General features: G+C 39.8%; 1 protein-coding gene across 1 annotated transcript in view; it reads right to left on the reverse strand.

The window, feature by feature from the left end:
* Positions 1–242: 242 nt before the first annotated feature.
* Positions 243–16,044, reverse strand: part of LOC126251472 (translocation protein SEC62) — a 111,699-nt gene continuing 95,897 nt past the window's right edge. Inside the window, exon 8 of the mRNA XM_049951912.1 lies at positions 243–1,117. Coding sequence (XP_049807869.1) covers positions 994–1,117 — 124 coding nt within the window. The 3' untranslated portion in view covers positions 243–993. The remainder of the gene's footprint in view (positions 1,118–16,044) is intronic.

The following is a 16,044-nucleotide window of genomic DNA, read 5'->3' on the forward strand; positions in this document are numbered from 1 at the left end:
AAAAAAATTGAAATGCACTTGGAATGATTAGGATTTGTGTAGAGCTCAAAACAGTTATATATATATATTCACTATGTCACCAACAATTTTTTTTTATTCTTCATATTACAGTAATGTAGCGAATTTCTCTCTCCAATACCTGCACCCACGGTGAGATAAAAGTGAACACTCACTGTTTATTTATACAGGAAACATTTGTCTTGTACAGTAAATAATAATAATAATAATAATAATAATAATAATAATAATAACAGTTGTTTAATATGAGACTTTCTCACCACCATATGTATTTCACAGGTTTACACGAGAGGACGCATAACAATTTCAGAAATCAGCACCCTCAGTCATGAAATCTCAGTACACAATAATACAAACTATTCCCATATTTTTGTGTGTTCATTATGATCATGTTTTAAATAAACACTTTCAATTATGTGTTCATTTCTGTAGATATGATTTTGCAGCTTTGCATCAAGGAAATACATAAAAGTAATGATTTCACTGAGAACGAAGAAACTACATTAACTAAAACATTGCTTACTACAACAACAAATTTATATAAGAGGACCACTCATATTAACAATACTGCCAATGAAACTAGCTCTGTCCTGAGTGGCTAGCAAATAAATATATGCAACATGTAATGAAATAACTGTTTTATTAATAAAACACAGATGTTTCAAATATAGTTATCCTGTGTACTGCATTTCAATATTTTAAAGTTTAAGTGCAAACAATGTGACAAAAAAGTGGCAAGCTCCTGAACTAATACACTTTCCATGATTCCATACACAAAGTTTTCCACTTGGCCAAAATATATCCAGAACATCTGAATGTGCTATATTTCAGCAGTCAATTACCTTACAAGTTGATTCTGTTTATAGTTTACAAAACAACTGACAGAAATTGTGAAAGTAACTTTACTGCAGGCCGTGCTGATATTTCAGCCTTCCAACAGATTTTTATGCAAACTTATTAACAAATATTCTGTTGTTAAGATTCTACTTCTTCTCTCTCTACCATCTCAAAATCTTTACCTGTTTGAGATTTCTGGCTGCTTTCTGACTCACTTTCAGAATTTTCAGCTTCCTTTTCTGCATCATCTGATGCTGCATGCCTGTTAAAAATTCATATATTTATTAATGACTATTACTTAAATTATTTTCAGGTGTTAAAAGTTATATAATACTCCCGAAAAATTTAGTTGGGCAAATTGATGACAGTATTGACACAAAAACGTACAAAAATGGAAATGTCAAAGAATCCTAATAGTTTTATGCTTGGAATGCTACAGTAAAATCACCTCAATTTATCAGTCATGATTATTTTTCTTGACAATGAAATAGAATGATTTACAAGTGGCATGGGGAGAGGAAGTGCAGAATGACACCTCCCTGACCTAATCTTGTTTGTATTCGAATGCATCACACAGACTTTCCTGTGACACTGGGTTGAGTGGTTGTCAGCTATACTGTGGCATGTCAATGGCTAGTACGGACAACTTATAGATATACCAGGTAGTCAGAAACAGTCTAAAAAGCTTGTAAGGGTGTTGCAGGGGTGGTTGTGATGGGAAATAACTGCTACAAAAAAATTCAATACATTGTGCTATTTCCAAGTTATTTAGCACTGAAGTTAGCCAATGAGGTCACCGCACACAAAAATTCAAGCACTTGGATATGCTAAAATGCATTAATGCATAGACATTTGTGAGTTACCACTTTTAGAAATGCTCATTACTGTTTAAAACGTCCCTTTTTTGGTAGTGATAAATTTAAACTAGTGAGCAAAAGCTACATTCATTTGGTTTGAGGAAACTGAATGAAGAACATGTTTGGAGACACCACCTCTGCAGGCTGACTGAATTTGCATGCATGATGACCTGGTGCACTAACTTCAATGCTAAATAACTTGGAAACAGTGTAGCATACTGAACTTTTATTGTTAACAATTATTTCTCAGCACAGCCTACCCAGCAACACCCTTACAAACTTTTCAGACTGTTTCTGACCATCCTGTATAGGGCAGGTGTGAACAGGTCTTAGCCAGGTAACTGCAAGTGGATCAAATTAGACGATGTCGGAAATGCCCAATAGGACTACAGGCGGAAGAGGAACCACTATCTATGCTTTGACCACCAATGGTAGCAGACAGTCTACCTACAAAGCTGTAACTCAAGAACACTTTGGTCTATTGTGTTTTTGGAATGGACACTGTAATCTCTAGGCACTGAGGCCTGGACTCAGGCTTAGTCTGACACGTTAATGATATCCACAGTCTCTTTTTAAATGTGCCTGCCTGCCTCTCGAGGCCGCCTCTATGTGATAAGTAGTAATCTATCCTAATTTATATTGTAGGGAAAAATTTGATGTGTTTAAAGCTCAAAATGAAACTGTCATCACAGAACACAAAATATGTAGAATTAGAATGGAGCACACTTTGAAATATCATTGTCATATCAGCAGGAAACAGAAATGGCTATCAGCTTACAAGAAAGCAGTAACTCGAATGGCAGGTGCAACTAATTTGGGAAACACCATGGGATTTGTTGGTTAAATAGAGATATATTTATCCCTTGCTCAAGATCCATCCTGTGGAATGGATACAGCACAAATCAAAAGCTGAAGAGAGACAACCCAGAGAAACTAAAGGAGTTAGCCAATGCCAGAGGTATACAAAATTTTGAAGTGAATATAAAGGAAATTTGTTGACCTATGTCCTCCACAGCGAACCTATATGCTGCAGCCAATAACTCAGCAGCCTATGTGATGCTTTACTAGAGACTTCATTATTTCAGTTTGTGAAGAGAGCAGCTGCACTGCAATCAAATATATACAGTTTGGGCAAAGTTGTTGAGAACAACTAAATCTTTGTGAATTAACACACATCCAGAAACAGAAGCAAATCTCACCATTAGCTTAACAGTAACGGTCTGATTGTAAACCAACAGAATTCCAGATGCAACAGGGCCAGTCCCACAAGAGTGTAAACAATCCACAGGTTAATAAACTATGAACTGACTGTGGCCTGCTGCACTGTCTGCTTTACTGGCCACTAAAGGTTGGAGGCTCTGCCTGCTGAAGTCCTCTACAATAGTAGACTTGGCCAGCTCAAGACAAACAAGCCAAGTTCAGCGTGTTGGTAACACGGTGTCTAGCAACATCTGGCAGGAGCGTGAATCATTTCATTTCCCTATAGGTGCCCGAAAAGGATACAAAGTCTCTCCCTCATTTAATGCCCAAGTTGTGGCTTGAACTGGCAGCACAGAGGTGCTCAGGCATCACATGGAGCAATGTCACAGCAGTAACATCAGCCTCATTTAAATGCAACACAGGCAGCACACTTTTAGGATGATCCAGATGTGACTTAGGTTCACTGTTGGGATATTGGGAATGTGTAGTCAGTCTATAAAGACAACTTCTAACAAATTACATGTATGCCCAATCTTAGCATACTGCCTAAGTGTGAGAGACATATACAAAACAGGACCAGCAAGGGACAAAACATATACAAAGAGAAGCAGCACATGTATGTTTGACTCATGGAAGAGCATCACTGTTGTGATGTGAAATACTCTTGAAGATGCAAGTAAATTATCCTGCAGAAACTTTAACAAAATTTCAAGATGTAATATTAAGTGAAGAAATTTTAAGGTGCAATATTAAATGAAGAATCTAGAAAGAGTCTTCAGCTTCCACAGTATTACTCATGTAGGAACTGTGAAGACAGGATTAAACTGATTATAACACACAATGAGGTATTTAAGCAGTCATTCTTCCCATGTTCCATACATGATTGGAACTAAAAGATACACTAACATGTGGTATCATGCTTGGTACCTTCTGCCATGCTTTTCACAGTGGTTCCAAGTGTTTGTAAGTGGATGTACATCTAGATGTTGTCTGGGAATAATATGGGATTTGACCTCATTTGGTTCACTTCCTCTCAACCACATCTTGGGGAGGGGGAGAGGAGGCAGTGGCAGCAAAGACAGAGAAAGTAGTGGTGTGCAGGTGGAGGCCCAAGGTTGCTACCCCGGCTCGAGAGGGGCAAGCTGCTGAAGACCTATGCTGGGAAAAATAGAAAGAAGGGGGTCACAGACTGGTCCTGCTGTCACAACCACAACTAATTACAAAGATGGATTGGCCAGTTCCAGTTGGCTGCAAATTTCAACACCTGGTGCCACTGAAGGCTGATGAAAGCACCCCGTGTATGCTTGAAAGGTAAATGTGCAAACCTATATGATGATATGGGTGTGGGGACAGCCCCTAGGTTGGGAACATCAAATTGAGGAGAGTATGATGTCTGTGCCTGTATAGCAGCTCTGCACGACTGTGACCATTAATGGCAGTGGACCGACTGAGTGCCTGGAAGCTCTCTAGGGCTTTCTCAGCAGCCACTGATGGCCTTAATGAATATGTTCTGGGAAAACATCATAGGTTGCATATATAAAACTACATTATTTCAGTGGTGCACAATCAGTTTTGACTGAGGTAGTCATTATCAAGCTCACAGTACAGGAGAGTTGTATTACTAGGGGAGCTCCTCAGATGTGAGAGAGACTTTTTGAAACCCACTACATAGAGGTAGAGGCATCTTTAACTATTCACCTTGGCAGGTCATCATTTACACATAATTGACAAAAAAGAAATTCATAAGTTCTTGGGATCCATGCCTTGAAAACAGTACAAATTTCAAAACAGTTCCATAGCCTAGCAGTTAAGTTATTGGACTGGTATGCTGAATGTTGTGGGTTCTAACCCCACTGGACGATGCAATGTTTCTTCATATTTATTGAAATGATTGCAATCATTATTTTTATTCAGTTAATTGGACAAAGATTCCAAAGGAAAAAGAATAAAAGTGAAAATACTGCAGACATATCATAAAGACGTAAAAAAAAACTAGATCATACATGATAAGGGTGAGAACCCACAACTTTCAGCATACAAGCCAAATAACTTAATTACTAGCCTATGTTGCCATTTATGAAATCAGTACTATTTTCCTTAATGTTCTAATGTATCACAAAAAAATTCTGAAATTCTTGGAGTTTTATGTGTATAGCCTACGTCATGTTTTGAGAACGTCTTTCATGTAATTCATTAAGACTGTTAATGACTGCCATCATGAAACTTTTACTGGTGGCACTGTTATTTCAAATTGGTCTTTGAAAGCCTTGGCCAACTGCGCCACTACAGAATTAGACACGGGGTGCATGGAGCACTGGTGGTGGTTGCCGTTACTGTGGTTTTCAGTCCAAGGGCTAGTCTATCCTGTGCAAGCACTGTTCATTTCTACATAGCTACTCCAACCTATAACTATTTGAGACGAGACTTACTGTGCTAAGCCTCTGTCTCCCTCTGCAACTTTTACCCCTTCCCCCACTCCCAACCCTCCATAAACCAAACTGCCTATTTCTTGATGCCGCAGGATGTGTCCTACCAACTGACCACTTCTTTCTGTCAAGTTGTGCCAGAGCTTCTTTTCTCCCCATTTCAATAGAACACCTCTTCATTTGTTACCCGAACTACATATTTTAGGTTTGTACTGTTCTTGAGTCTCCAGCCGGGTGCAGTCATTTTCAAACTACGATATTTCAACAGCATTCCTTGCCGTCAGGTGGTACCTTGTAATGGTACTTGAATTACGTAACCATTATGGCACCTCACCTCAACCTCTCGATACCAGCAATATTCTACTGTGTTTCTGTAAAGTAGTTAACATATTTCTGAGATAACATTCAGATTTGATTTCATTAATGTAGAGGTACTTTGATACATCGATATGTTTATATTGCAATGATGTTATTCTTATGTGTATTCTTTCTTTTGTCACTATGATCTTTGATGTACTTGTAACTCTGATTTTTGGGTGTGTAAGCGGTTATTAGAGAGTCAAGTCTTGGTCGTCATGTTGAAAAGACGCAAATTGTAGTCAATTTATGAAGTGTGAACTTTAACAGTGAGGAAGATATTTTCAAGTATGTTTTATATTGTGAAGTGATACTGCTAGAAAAATAATAAAGAAGTGTAACTTAAATTCGGAGTGCTGATTACTTTTTTACATCACCATTGTGCTAACTTGCAAAAGTTTAATCTTCAAGAATGGTTTATGAAACACATCTATAAAACTTTTGAATATCACAGAATAACACCTAGGCGCCTCCTTGCATCCGAGTTTGGAATCACCACCACCCAGATTTTCGATGATTGAGCCATGATTCACAACGAGACCAGCGTGGGAAACACGAAAAAATGAGTGCCTAGTTTATCCATTATTTCATGAAATGACTTTATTAACTGTGCTCTAATGACACCTGCCACATAATATAACTTTGTTGTTGCCCGAAAATGCAATATTTAGCAGTGTGAGCAACACCACAATCATAATTAATTTTTGACCTTTGTTGTGGTAGGGTTGTTAGAGCCTGCAGACTGAGTGTCTCTGCTGAATCTCCTCCCCTTTATATTCTGATCGCTCCCCACCCCTTCCTCCGAGTCATGCCGCAAGAGGCGCTGCATGGAGTGGTTGTGGGGAGGGGCGGACTGCTGGCTGCGAACTGTGTACCATCAGATGTCCTGTGGCCTTCGTTGGGCGCAGAAGCCGCTTTGAGGCGGCCCCGTCGAAATATCGTGGTTTGAAAACGACTGCACCCGGCTGGAGACCCGAGAACAGTACAAACAGTTAATTCGCCGGGAAAGCCTAAGATCATACCTATTTTATCTTCAACTGTCTTCTGAAGTACCACATTTCAAGAGCTTCTATTCTATTCTTGTCTAGAGTTTCATATATCAGTATAATTCAGACAAATATCTTCAGCAAAGAATTATAAACATTTATTTTTATATTTCTCAGTCTATAGTCCATAGTCCATATGCACAGAGCTCCCAATGATGCTCGGGTATGGGCCTAGACCAGCTCCATGGAGGTCCAATCCTTAGTGTACACATTCTTTCAATCTTTTCAACAACACCTCACCAATAAACCTGAGGCCATGCAAAGTCTTTCATGTGTATGGTCCCCTAGTGTAACTGAGGCAGATGGAGTGAAATGCAGATTGCCTCACGCCTATCTTAGTTGCGGCTGGACTACATGCATGGCCAGGAAAGGGCATCAGCATGTGAATGTGTGAGCCTGTAATGGATGTCATATTAGTAGTTGTTTAGGTGTTAAGGCTGAACTTAGCAATTGTCATACTGTCTTTTCTGGGAGCTGAGACTGGAGGCCAAGGAAGAAAAAGAGCTATTTACAACAGGTCACTAGGAGAATTTTTTCCATAAGAAATGTAGTGACATGGTCTCCCAGTCTTATGTTTATCCTGTAGTACGGAGTCAGCTATTTTTCATTATTTGGCAAATTTACTTTATTTTAACTTTGTGGTCAAATGCTCTCCCTGTTGCTACTGTCCTAAGAGGGGGAGGGGGGGGGAGAGGGGGGGGGGGAGAGAGAGAGAGAGAGAGAGAGAGAGAGAGAGAGAGAGAGAGAGAGAGAGAGAGAGTTGTGAGTGCCATCTGCCTGTGACTCCTGTAATCTTTGTCTTGTGCATTATTAAATGGCTCAAATGGCTCTGAGCACTATGGGACTCAACTGCTGAGGTCATTAGTCCCCTAGAACTTAGAACTAGTTAAACCTAACTAACCTAAGGACATCACAAACATCCATGCCCGAGGCAGGATTCGAACCTGCGACCGTAGCGGTCTTGCGGTTCCAGACTGCAGCGCCTTTAACCGCACGGCCACTTCGGCCGGCTGTGCATTATTACATTTCAAGTGTTTGTGTATCATATTTTCTGAGGTGGAGATTGCAGATCAACTCAGCATTTGTCAAAAGAACCATGGAAAATCAGCTAGAAACCATACTCAGTCTGGCTGGTTTACCATAGCAATGGTTGTTAATCCACTGCATGGCATCCACCCAGGTCTGGCTCAACTCTCTGTCTCACAAGTCAGCGCTCAGGTCACATTTATGAGCACCACATATTATCACTAACACTTCCTTCTAAGTTTGAGAGCAATTAACCTGGTCCACTGAATATGTCTTCAAATACAAAAGTTATTGGCTGGTCTTTGCAGTCAGGATTATAGTACACCAAAAATACCACCTTACTCATTGAAGACAAGGAATCTTGAGACACTGGATACAACCCTTCAACTCACTAATGATGTTCCATTGTAGAAGACTTTCCATGACATGTACTGCAATATTCTTTATAACTGTTGATGACTGCCCCACATTCATACACAGATTTCAGTTCTAAGCAGTCAAACTGAGAATGACTCCTCTAGAATTTGTACGACATGAAGTATTGTCATTCAACACTAGAATGTTCTCACTGGTCCTTATGAGACAGGAGACTTAAACATCAGCTTCCTTTGATGACATAAGAATTGTCTTTGACCGGACTGGAGTTGGTGGCAGTGGTTGGATGTGTGGGACAGCACCTTAGTATTTTACTGAGATGTGAGACATGGGGCGAGGAGTTGGGGGCAGGGGTGGAACTGTGATGAAGAATGATATTGTGTAGGATGTTGGGTGCATACTGGAGGCCATGTCACTGGGATGTTGATGTAAAGGGACGTGTCCCATAGGTCATATCTCTGTAAAAGACCGATATGCGAGATCTGTCTCTTACATACACCCACTTGTCACCTCCTCAAGACTCAGCCTTTTCAAAGAAATTTCCTATTCCATCAAAGTAAGGGCCACCTGTGAAAGTAGCATGTAGTCTCCCAACTCGGCAAAAATCATTGCTCAGCACTCTATGTGGGTGTGACCACTAACAAGCAGTCTGTCCACTTGAATGGTCACTACCAAAGTATGGTTGAGTGAGAGCTGGACCATCCAATTGCTGAGCATGCCACACAACATCCTCATCCCTTCCCCCCACTCCCTACAAACCTTTGCCAATCTCTGTTCTCCACCCACTTCCCACTCCAGCTTCACATCCATCAAAACATGCAATCAATAAAAAATAAAATACAACTATTGGAATTTGAGCTCCAATCTTTGAACTGCTAAGCAGTTTGTGTTACTGAGCACTGGTGTAGACACACAGAAATTGAACATGTAGTATTACCACTGTATGAAAGGGCAAGCTCTCACTGCAGAACTACTTCAAGGGGTAAAGGATCATGTGTTTATATCAGAAAAGGAACACAGTTCAAATCAAGACACGACCTCAGTACAGCAAGTGAAGACAAACACTTTGAAATATCAGCTATTGAATTAACAGGGCTTGATATCACCAAAAAATTAATCATTTTGTGTGCGTATAAATCTCCCAGTGGAAGTGTGGACTCTTCTTTCAATAAATTAACATAAGTTCTTGATAAAGTCTCAAGTACAAAGTTCAACATAATTCTGTATGGGGATATTAACATTAACACTAATATCATAAATGAATCCAGCAGCACCCTCATGAATATCCTTCAAAGTTTCGGAATGCCCCAATTGGTCAATAGTGCAACTAGGGATACTATGAGGGTAATCCCAAAAGTAAGGTCTCCTATTTTTTTATAAGTACATAGACCTGTTTATTTCTACAATGGTTTACATCAGTTTACAGCTTGAACATTTAGCTATTTTTCGACATAATCACCATTTCTGTTGATGCATTTTTGTAGACACTGTGTTTTGTATGCCCATGTTATACCAGCTCGCCGCCATGCTGTTCAGAAAGTTATGAACCTCCTCTTTCACCTCGTCGTCGGAACTGAATCACTGGGACCACAATTAATGTTGACAGGTACTGTGAGACTATGAAAAATCTCAAACGGGCAATTTAGAACCGGAGAAGAGTAATGTTGAGCAAGGGCGTACACATTCTCCACGACAACGCTCGCCCACACATCGCTCAGCAAACCGCTGCTCTCCTGCAACATTGAACATGATCACCCACCCACCCTATAATCCTGACTTGGTGCCCAGTGACTATCACCAGTTTCCTAGGTTAAAAGAACATTTGGCCAGAAAGCGATTCAGCTCCGACGATGAAGTGAAAGAAGAGGTTCATAACTTTCTGAACAGCATGGCGGTGAGTTGGTATGACATGAGCATACAAAAACTGCCACAGTGTCTACAAAAATGCATCAACAGAAATGGTGATTATGTCGAAAATAGCCAAACGTTCAAGCTGTAAACTCATGTAAACCATTGTAGAAATAAACAGGTCTATGTCCTTATAAAAAAAATAGGAGACCTTACTTTTGGGATTACCCTCGTACAATGGCTGCAACAGTAATTGACTATGTGGCCACAAATATGGACAGGGAAAAATGTGATGCAGCTGTAAAAGATCTAGGGCTATCAGACCAGCTCTGTAAAATAATAATAGTAAAATCAGGCATTGAATCATTTCCTAAACTACAAGCGTACAAACGACATCTATCAGAAATCAAAATAAAAGATTTTTCAAAAGAACTAGCAAAACAAAACTGGGATGATGTGTATAAGGAAACCAATGAGAATATGAAATTCTCTAAATTCTCCACATTATTTAAACTGAACTTTGAAAAGGCATTTCCAAAAATATGCATGTCTGTATCAAAATCTCACAAAAACAGATGAATAACAGCAGGTATTAAGAAGTCTTCCCAAACACTTAAATACCTCAGTTCCATGGAAAAGAGTCACAGTGTTCCAGAATTCTTAAATTTATATCATAGATACAAAAAGATCTATAGGAAGGTGCTGATTGCTGCAAAAAAGTCATTTAATGACAAAATAATATATAATGCAGAGAATAAAAGCAAAGCAGTCTGGAATAAATGATGACTGACAACCTCAGCTGCCGACAGGTGTTGTTGTTATACCTCGATGTGCACAGCTGAAAATGTGTGCCCCGACCGGGACTCGAACCCGAGATCTCCTGCTTACATGGCAGACGCTCTATCCATCTGAGCCACCGAGGACACAGATGAATAGCGCGACTGCAGGGACTTATCCCTTGCACGCTTCCCGTGAGACTCACATTCTCAACTGTCCACAATTCTACATATTTATTGTACCTTATAGACATTTGCCCACCCACTCGTTACTCGCGCACGCTTTGGCGATTCCCGTAAGAGTTTGGGCAACCTGTACGCATTCACACAGATGATGGTCAATGGCTGGGTAGCCTTTAACTATATATACGAAGACAGTAACTAGTTCTCGAAAGAACAGTTACTGTTGATGACCGTGCAGCTTTTCCCTTGAATAAATGATGACTAACAACCACAGCTGCCGACAGGTGTTGTTGTTATACCTCGATGTGCACAGCTGAAAATGTGTGCCCCGACCAGGGAAAAGCTGCACGGTCATCAACAGTAACTGTTCTTTCGAGAACTAGTTACTGTCTTCGTATATATAGTTAAAGGCTACCCAGCCATTGACCTTCATCTGTGTGAATGCGCACAGGTTGCCCAAACTCTTAAGGGAATCGCCAAAGCGTGCGCGAGTAACGAGTGGGTGGGCAAATGTCTATAAGGTTCAATACATATGTAGAATTGTGGACAGTTGAGAATGTGAGTCTCATGGAAAGCGTGCAAGGGATAAGTCCCTGCAGTCGCGCTATTCATCTGTGTCCTCGGTGGCTCAGATGGATAGAGTGTCTGCCATGTAAGCAGGAGATCCCAGGTTCGAGTCCCGGTCGGGGCACACATTTTCAGCTGTGCACATCGAGGTATAACAACAACACCTGTCGGCAGCTGAGGTTGTCAGTCATCATTTATTTCAGGGAAAAGCTGCACGGTCATCAACAATAACTGTTCTTTTGAGAACTAGTTACTGTCTTCGTATATAAAGCAGTCTGGGATGTTATAAAAAAGGAAACGGGAGAGGCAAACAAACACAGAATAATATACTGCTAAGGGAGAGGAATAAAGTAATAAATGATACAAAAGACTTAGCAAACTATGTGAATGAGCACTTTTCAAGTATTGCAGAGAGGTTACAGCAAAAATTACCCAAAACAAATATAACACCTGTAAATAATGTTGCACTAAATACAATGATGTTACTTCCAACCACAGAGAATGAAGTCAATAAAACCGTTCAAAAACTAAAAAATAAAAAGCCAGTAGGCTTAGATGAAGTACCAATGTGTGTACTGAAACAATGCATGGAGATTATACAAGGCCCCTTAACAAATATAATAAATGAATCCTTCACATCAGGGACACTTCCAGAGCAGTTAAAACAGGCAAGAGTTGTACCTTTGCTTAAGAAAGGTAATGCAGAAGACATAGAAAATTACCGGCCCATTTCCCTGCTGTCACCATTCTCAAAAATAATAGAAGCAATAATGAAAGACAGAGTAACGAATTACCTGAATAAATACAATCTTTTAAGCGAATCACAGTTTGGTTTCCAAAGTAGTAAAAATACGGAGTCAGCCATAGTAGGATTTATTAAATTTGTACTTGATGCTCTTGCAGGGTGTATACGCCGACAAGGAAAACAAATTCATGGATTTCTCCTGGATTTACCAGTTAAAAATACTCTTTCTCCCGGGTGAAAACATACTTTTTCCCTGTTAACTGAAGTATATTTCTACCGGAACTGTTTAACTTATCCAGTATATTTTCTCTCGGAACTGTATAAGTCATTTGAATGATTATGGTTTTATACACGGGAGTATAATTTCCCGGCACTTTAGAAAACTAAACACGGGGAAAAAAATGCGTTTTGAAAAGATCTTTGATGTGCAGCAACATGTACGCTTCATATTTTCGTATTATGAATGTATAAATTCGAATTCCACCAAACACCGCATGTTACTTCCCGAAGCACTGAAATTGAGATTGCGATGCGCTTTTGTAAGCCAGTCATAGCTCATGTCACGTGATCTTGCCAGCCGATGACAGCAGGAATTCAGAGCTTAGGACACGTGATTTAGTCAGCCAATAGCAAACATCACTGTTGAGTAGGGCTAGCACGAACACACAAACAGAAAAAGTTAATGGTTTAAATTAATATACATAGTGTTGCTACATGAAACACAAAGCTTTCACATATAATATTGGTCTTAAAGATTAATAAGCTGCAAGAGAAGCTAAGCTTTTATACACAATGTTGGTCTTTTATGCGTGTATTGCAATTTAAGATACATCACAGGAATGTGCCAGTAAAATTTTTAATAACGACATAAATGTCTGATCTTCTGGGTTCAAAATTAATCTAAATCGCTCGTCATCAAAGATTTGATTTTTAAATGAGAGTCAAACACTCTTCGATTTAGGAAATTCATTGTACATTATCGCACAAAGGACCGTTGTAACTGCCAGAATGATACTTTGATGGTAACGCTTTTCAAATCTCCATTCGGAATTTTTCCCGTGACCTGTTAGAAATAGATTTGTTTCTGCAGTTGCTAGAGAGCGCCAGATGATAGGCGTCACAGCGCTTGCGCAGCTATGATGTCGTAGGGAGCCCGTATGTTCGTACGTGTAAAGCATTAATTTAAATCGTACATTATGTCATAAAAGAAACAAGACAACAGAGGACACTCCAAGAGCATCGGAATTTCGTGACCCATACTAAAATGTGCACATTTAAAGTGCACATTCGTATGTCCAGAATCCCAGTTAAGTAGGCCACGACCTGATATTAAGGTTTTCAATGTGGTTTTCGGGATGTAAATTTTCTTGGAGTACCGGTACTGTGTTATCTCATGTTTGGTTCTTTATTATGGCATAATGCCATATGTGCTAGAAGTTGAAAATGCGTACGTGAAATGCAGCGAACAGTGTATGGAATTAAACACTTCATTTCAAATATATTGTCTGCCTCAGCGGAAAAGATTAATAAAAGAAAATTTCTTTAGCAAACCTACAAAAGTAACTTCATTGTTCTGCAAGGCAATTAATGCTTGACTGTCAGAAAGGTGGAAATAAAATAAAATCTGCAACAAATAACACATTTTAGCCTTCCGTAATTATGTGAGTGTATTTTAAATCACTTGATAGCTCCCGGCCACAGAAATCTGTTTTGTTTTCATTTGACATGAGAGCAGTAAACGAAGAGGAAACAGCAAAACCACTAAATGCAAATATGGGTCACGTGGAGACTAGCCACTACCCCACTGTAACTCAGACTGCTCTGCGCCTCAGCCCCGGATCTACGATATTTCCGAAACAGGGCAATACCCCGCCACTCCCTTGAGTGTTTGAGATAGGATGTCAAAACTTTTTAAAAAACCGAATTTTCAAAAATATGTTCATTTTGTAGTGCACATCTTTCTGAAGGGTCTGATGCATAAAACATATGTCGTAAGTGTGCCAAAGGGCAGTGCCTCGCCTCCTCACACAGCATTCTTCTATCGCATGTCACTGTACTTCGCTCTGTGGAATTGAAACATGTATATTTTGTAATGGATGCCATCAAACCATATTCAGGACACTGGAAATTAAAATGTCCTGTCGTGCCTCTCCTGCTTGCAATCGGCCGTTTCGACATTCTGTCCCTCTTTTTTTTTAAAAAAAGAACTCTTCAGAAAATTTGCACTCTTTATTCCTTATCAGCTAAGAACTTGCTGCTTTGTGTGACATACTCCTATAATTATTTTTCTCTCTAATCTTGCAACAGCTTTACATGGCGTGCTTTCCTTCCTGCGAAAGAATCTATTACCTCATCAAAGATCGTCATATGTTTTGCTCCATGAAAAGTCAAAATGTCGTTGTCTAATACTGAAAAAGCTGTTAATGCAAATAGGACCCAAGACGGGTGTGGTTTCCAGATCTGATTATGTCCGTTTGTCACTAAACGAGACTGTTTTGGCACAAACGGTCTTTTTTGTAACGACAGAATATTATCCACAAAGTACCAATAGCAAATGCCTATTAGGCCTACTACAAGCAAAAACCTTTATGTTAGGAAATAGTTTCGCACTTCATTCATACGCTCCAGTTTCTCAAGTATTAGATCGGAAAGTAGTAGTACGAAATTTTTATACAAACTTGGAATCGTCATACTGTTCATAGTTTTTGTGATGTCCCCGTTTCTTATCCTTCCTCGTTCTAACAAATACTCTTGTTATCAATAATTCTGTAACTATTCCTGCCAATGTCACAGCTTATTCGCACGTTAACTCCACTAACTCTTCTAGAATCACCAGTTTAGTTACCCCACGATTATTCTCCGGTTAGGCATTGCTACATGCTCGTACAACGTGTTTTCTGCGCTTCTTTCAGAATAGAATTTAAAGCAGCTGCTAGCCGGCGACTGTACAACTAGCCCTTACTAGTATAGCGATCTGGCCAAAAATTTTCTGTCAAAATTTCATTTTCTTGGATACACTGAGAAGGTGTACGTAACCTTTCTTACCTGTTATTTGTTGATTCCCACTCCTGTAGTCTGAATTATGGATTTAGCTAGTAATTATAACAGTGCTCATCAATCGCAAACCCAATCAACCACACAATCAGACAGTGGTTGGCATTCATCTGTTCGGCCTTACTCCGCTCAGTTCGTATAGCCCCTTTTGTCTGTAGGAAAGTTTGTTTCTACACACGATGAGGATTCCCCCGACAGAGACATCATGTACACTATGCACGCATTCACAAATCAACTTACGATTCACTCATAAATCAACTTAGAATCTGTTCAAAAACCGACAGGGCTGTATTTCAAAGTCATATGAATAATCAGCGGTCTAAGTGCGCTGATTGCTAGTCGCTTTGTGAAACAAGGTTTTTTTTCCCCTCAAGAGTATGAATTTGCCCCCCACCCTCCTCCTAGATTTGGGCCTGCTGCGCATGGAAGAATCTGGCAGCTTGGGCACTCCAATAAAATTTTTCCCAGTGGCATCTAGCTGCTTGCTGCGACTGCTTACACAGCCAACAGCCACATTTATGTACCCAGAAGCGGGAGAAGGTACTACTCAATTGCTCATGCGCGTGATACCGCTCGTAACTGCGAAAATGAATCTAATGTAAACAGTTGTGACGTCACACTCATTGGAGGCAATTTGTTGTTATGGAACATTGCATAGTCTTCCTAAAACCTTTGACACATTCTGCTGTCGGCAGACGCTTGTATGAGCACTGTGTTTTGTTGCTGTAT

Source organism: Schistocerca nitens, chromosome 4 (assembly GCF_023898315.1).
Source record: "Schistocerca nitens isolate TAMUIC-IGC-003100 chromosome 4, iqSchNite1.1, whole genome shotgun sequence".
Classification (NCBI taxonomy): Eukaryota; Metazoa; Arthropoda; class Insecta; order Orthoptera; family Acrididae; genus Schistocerca; species Schistocerca nitens.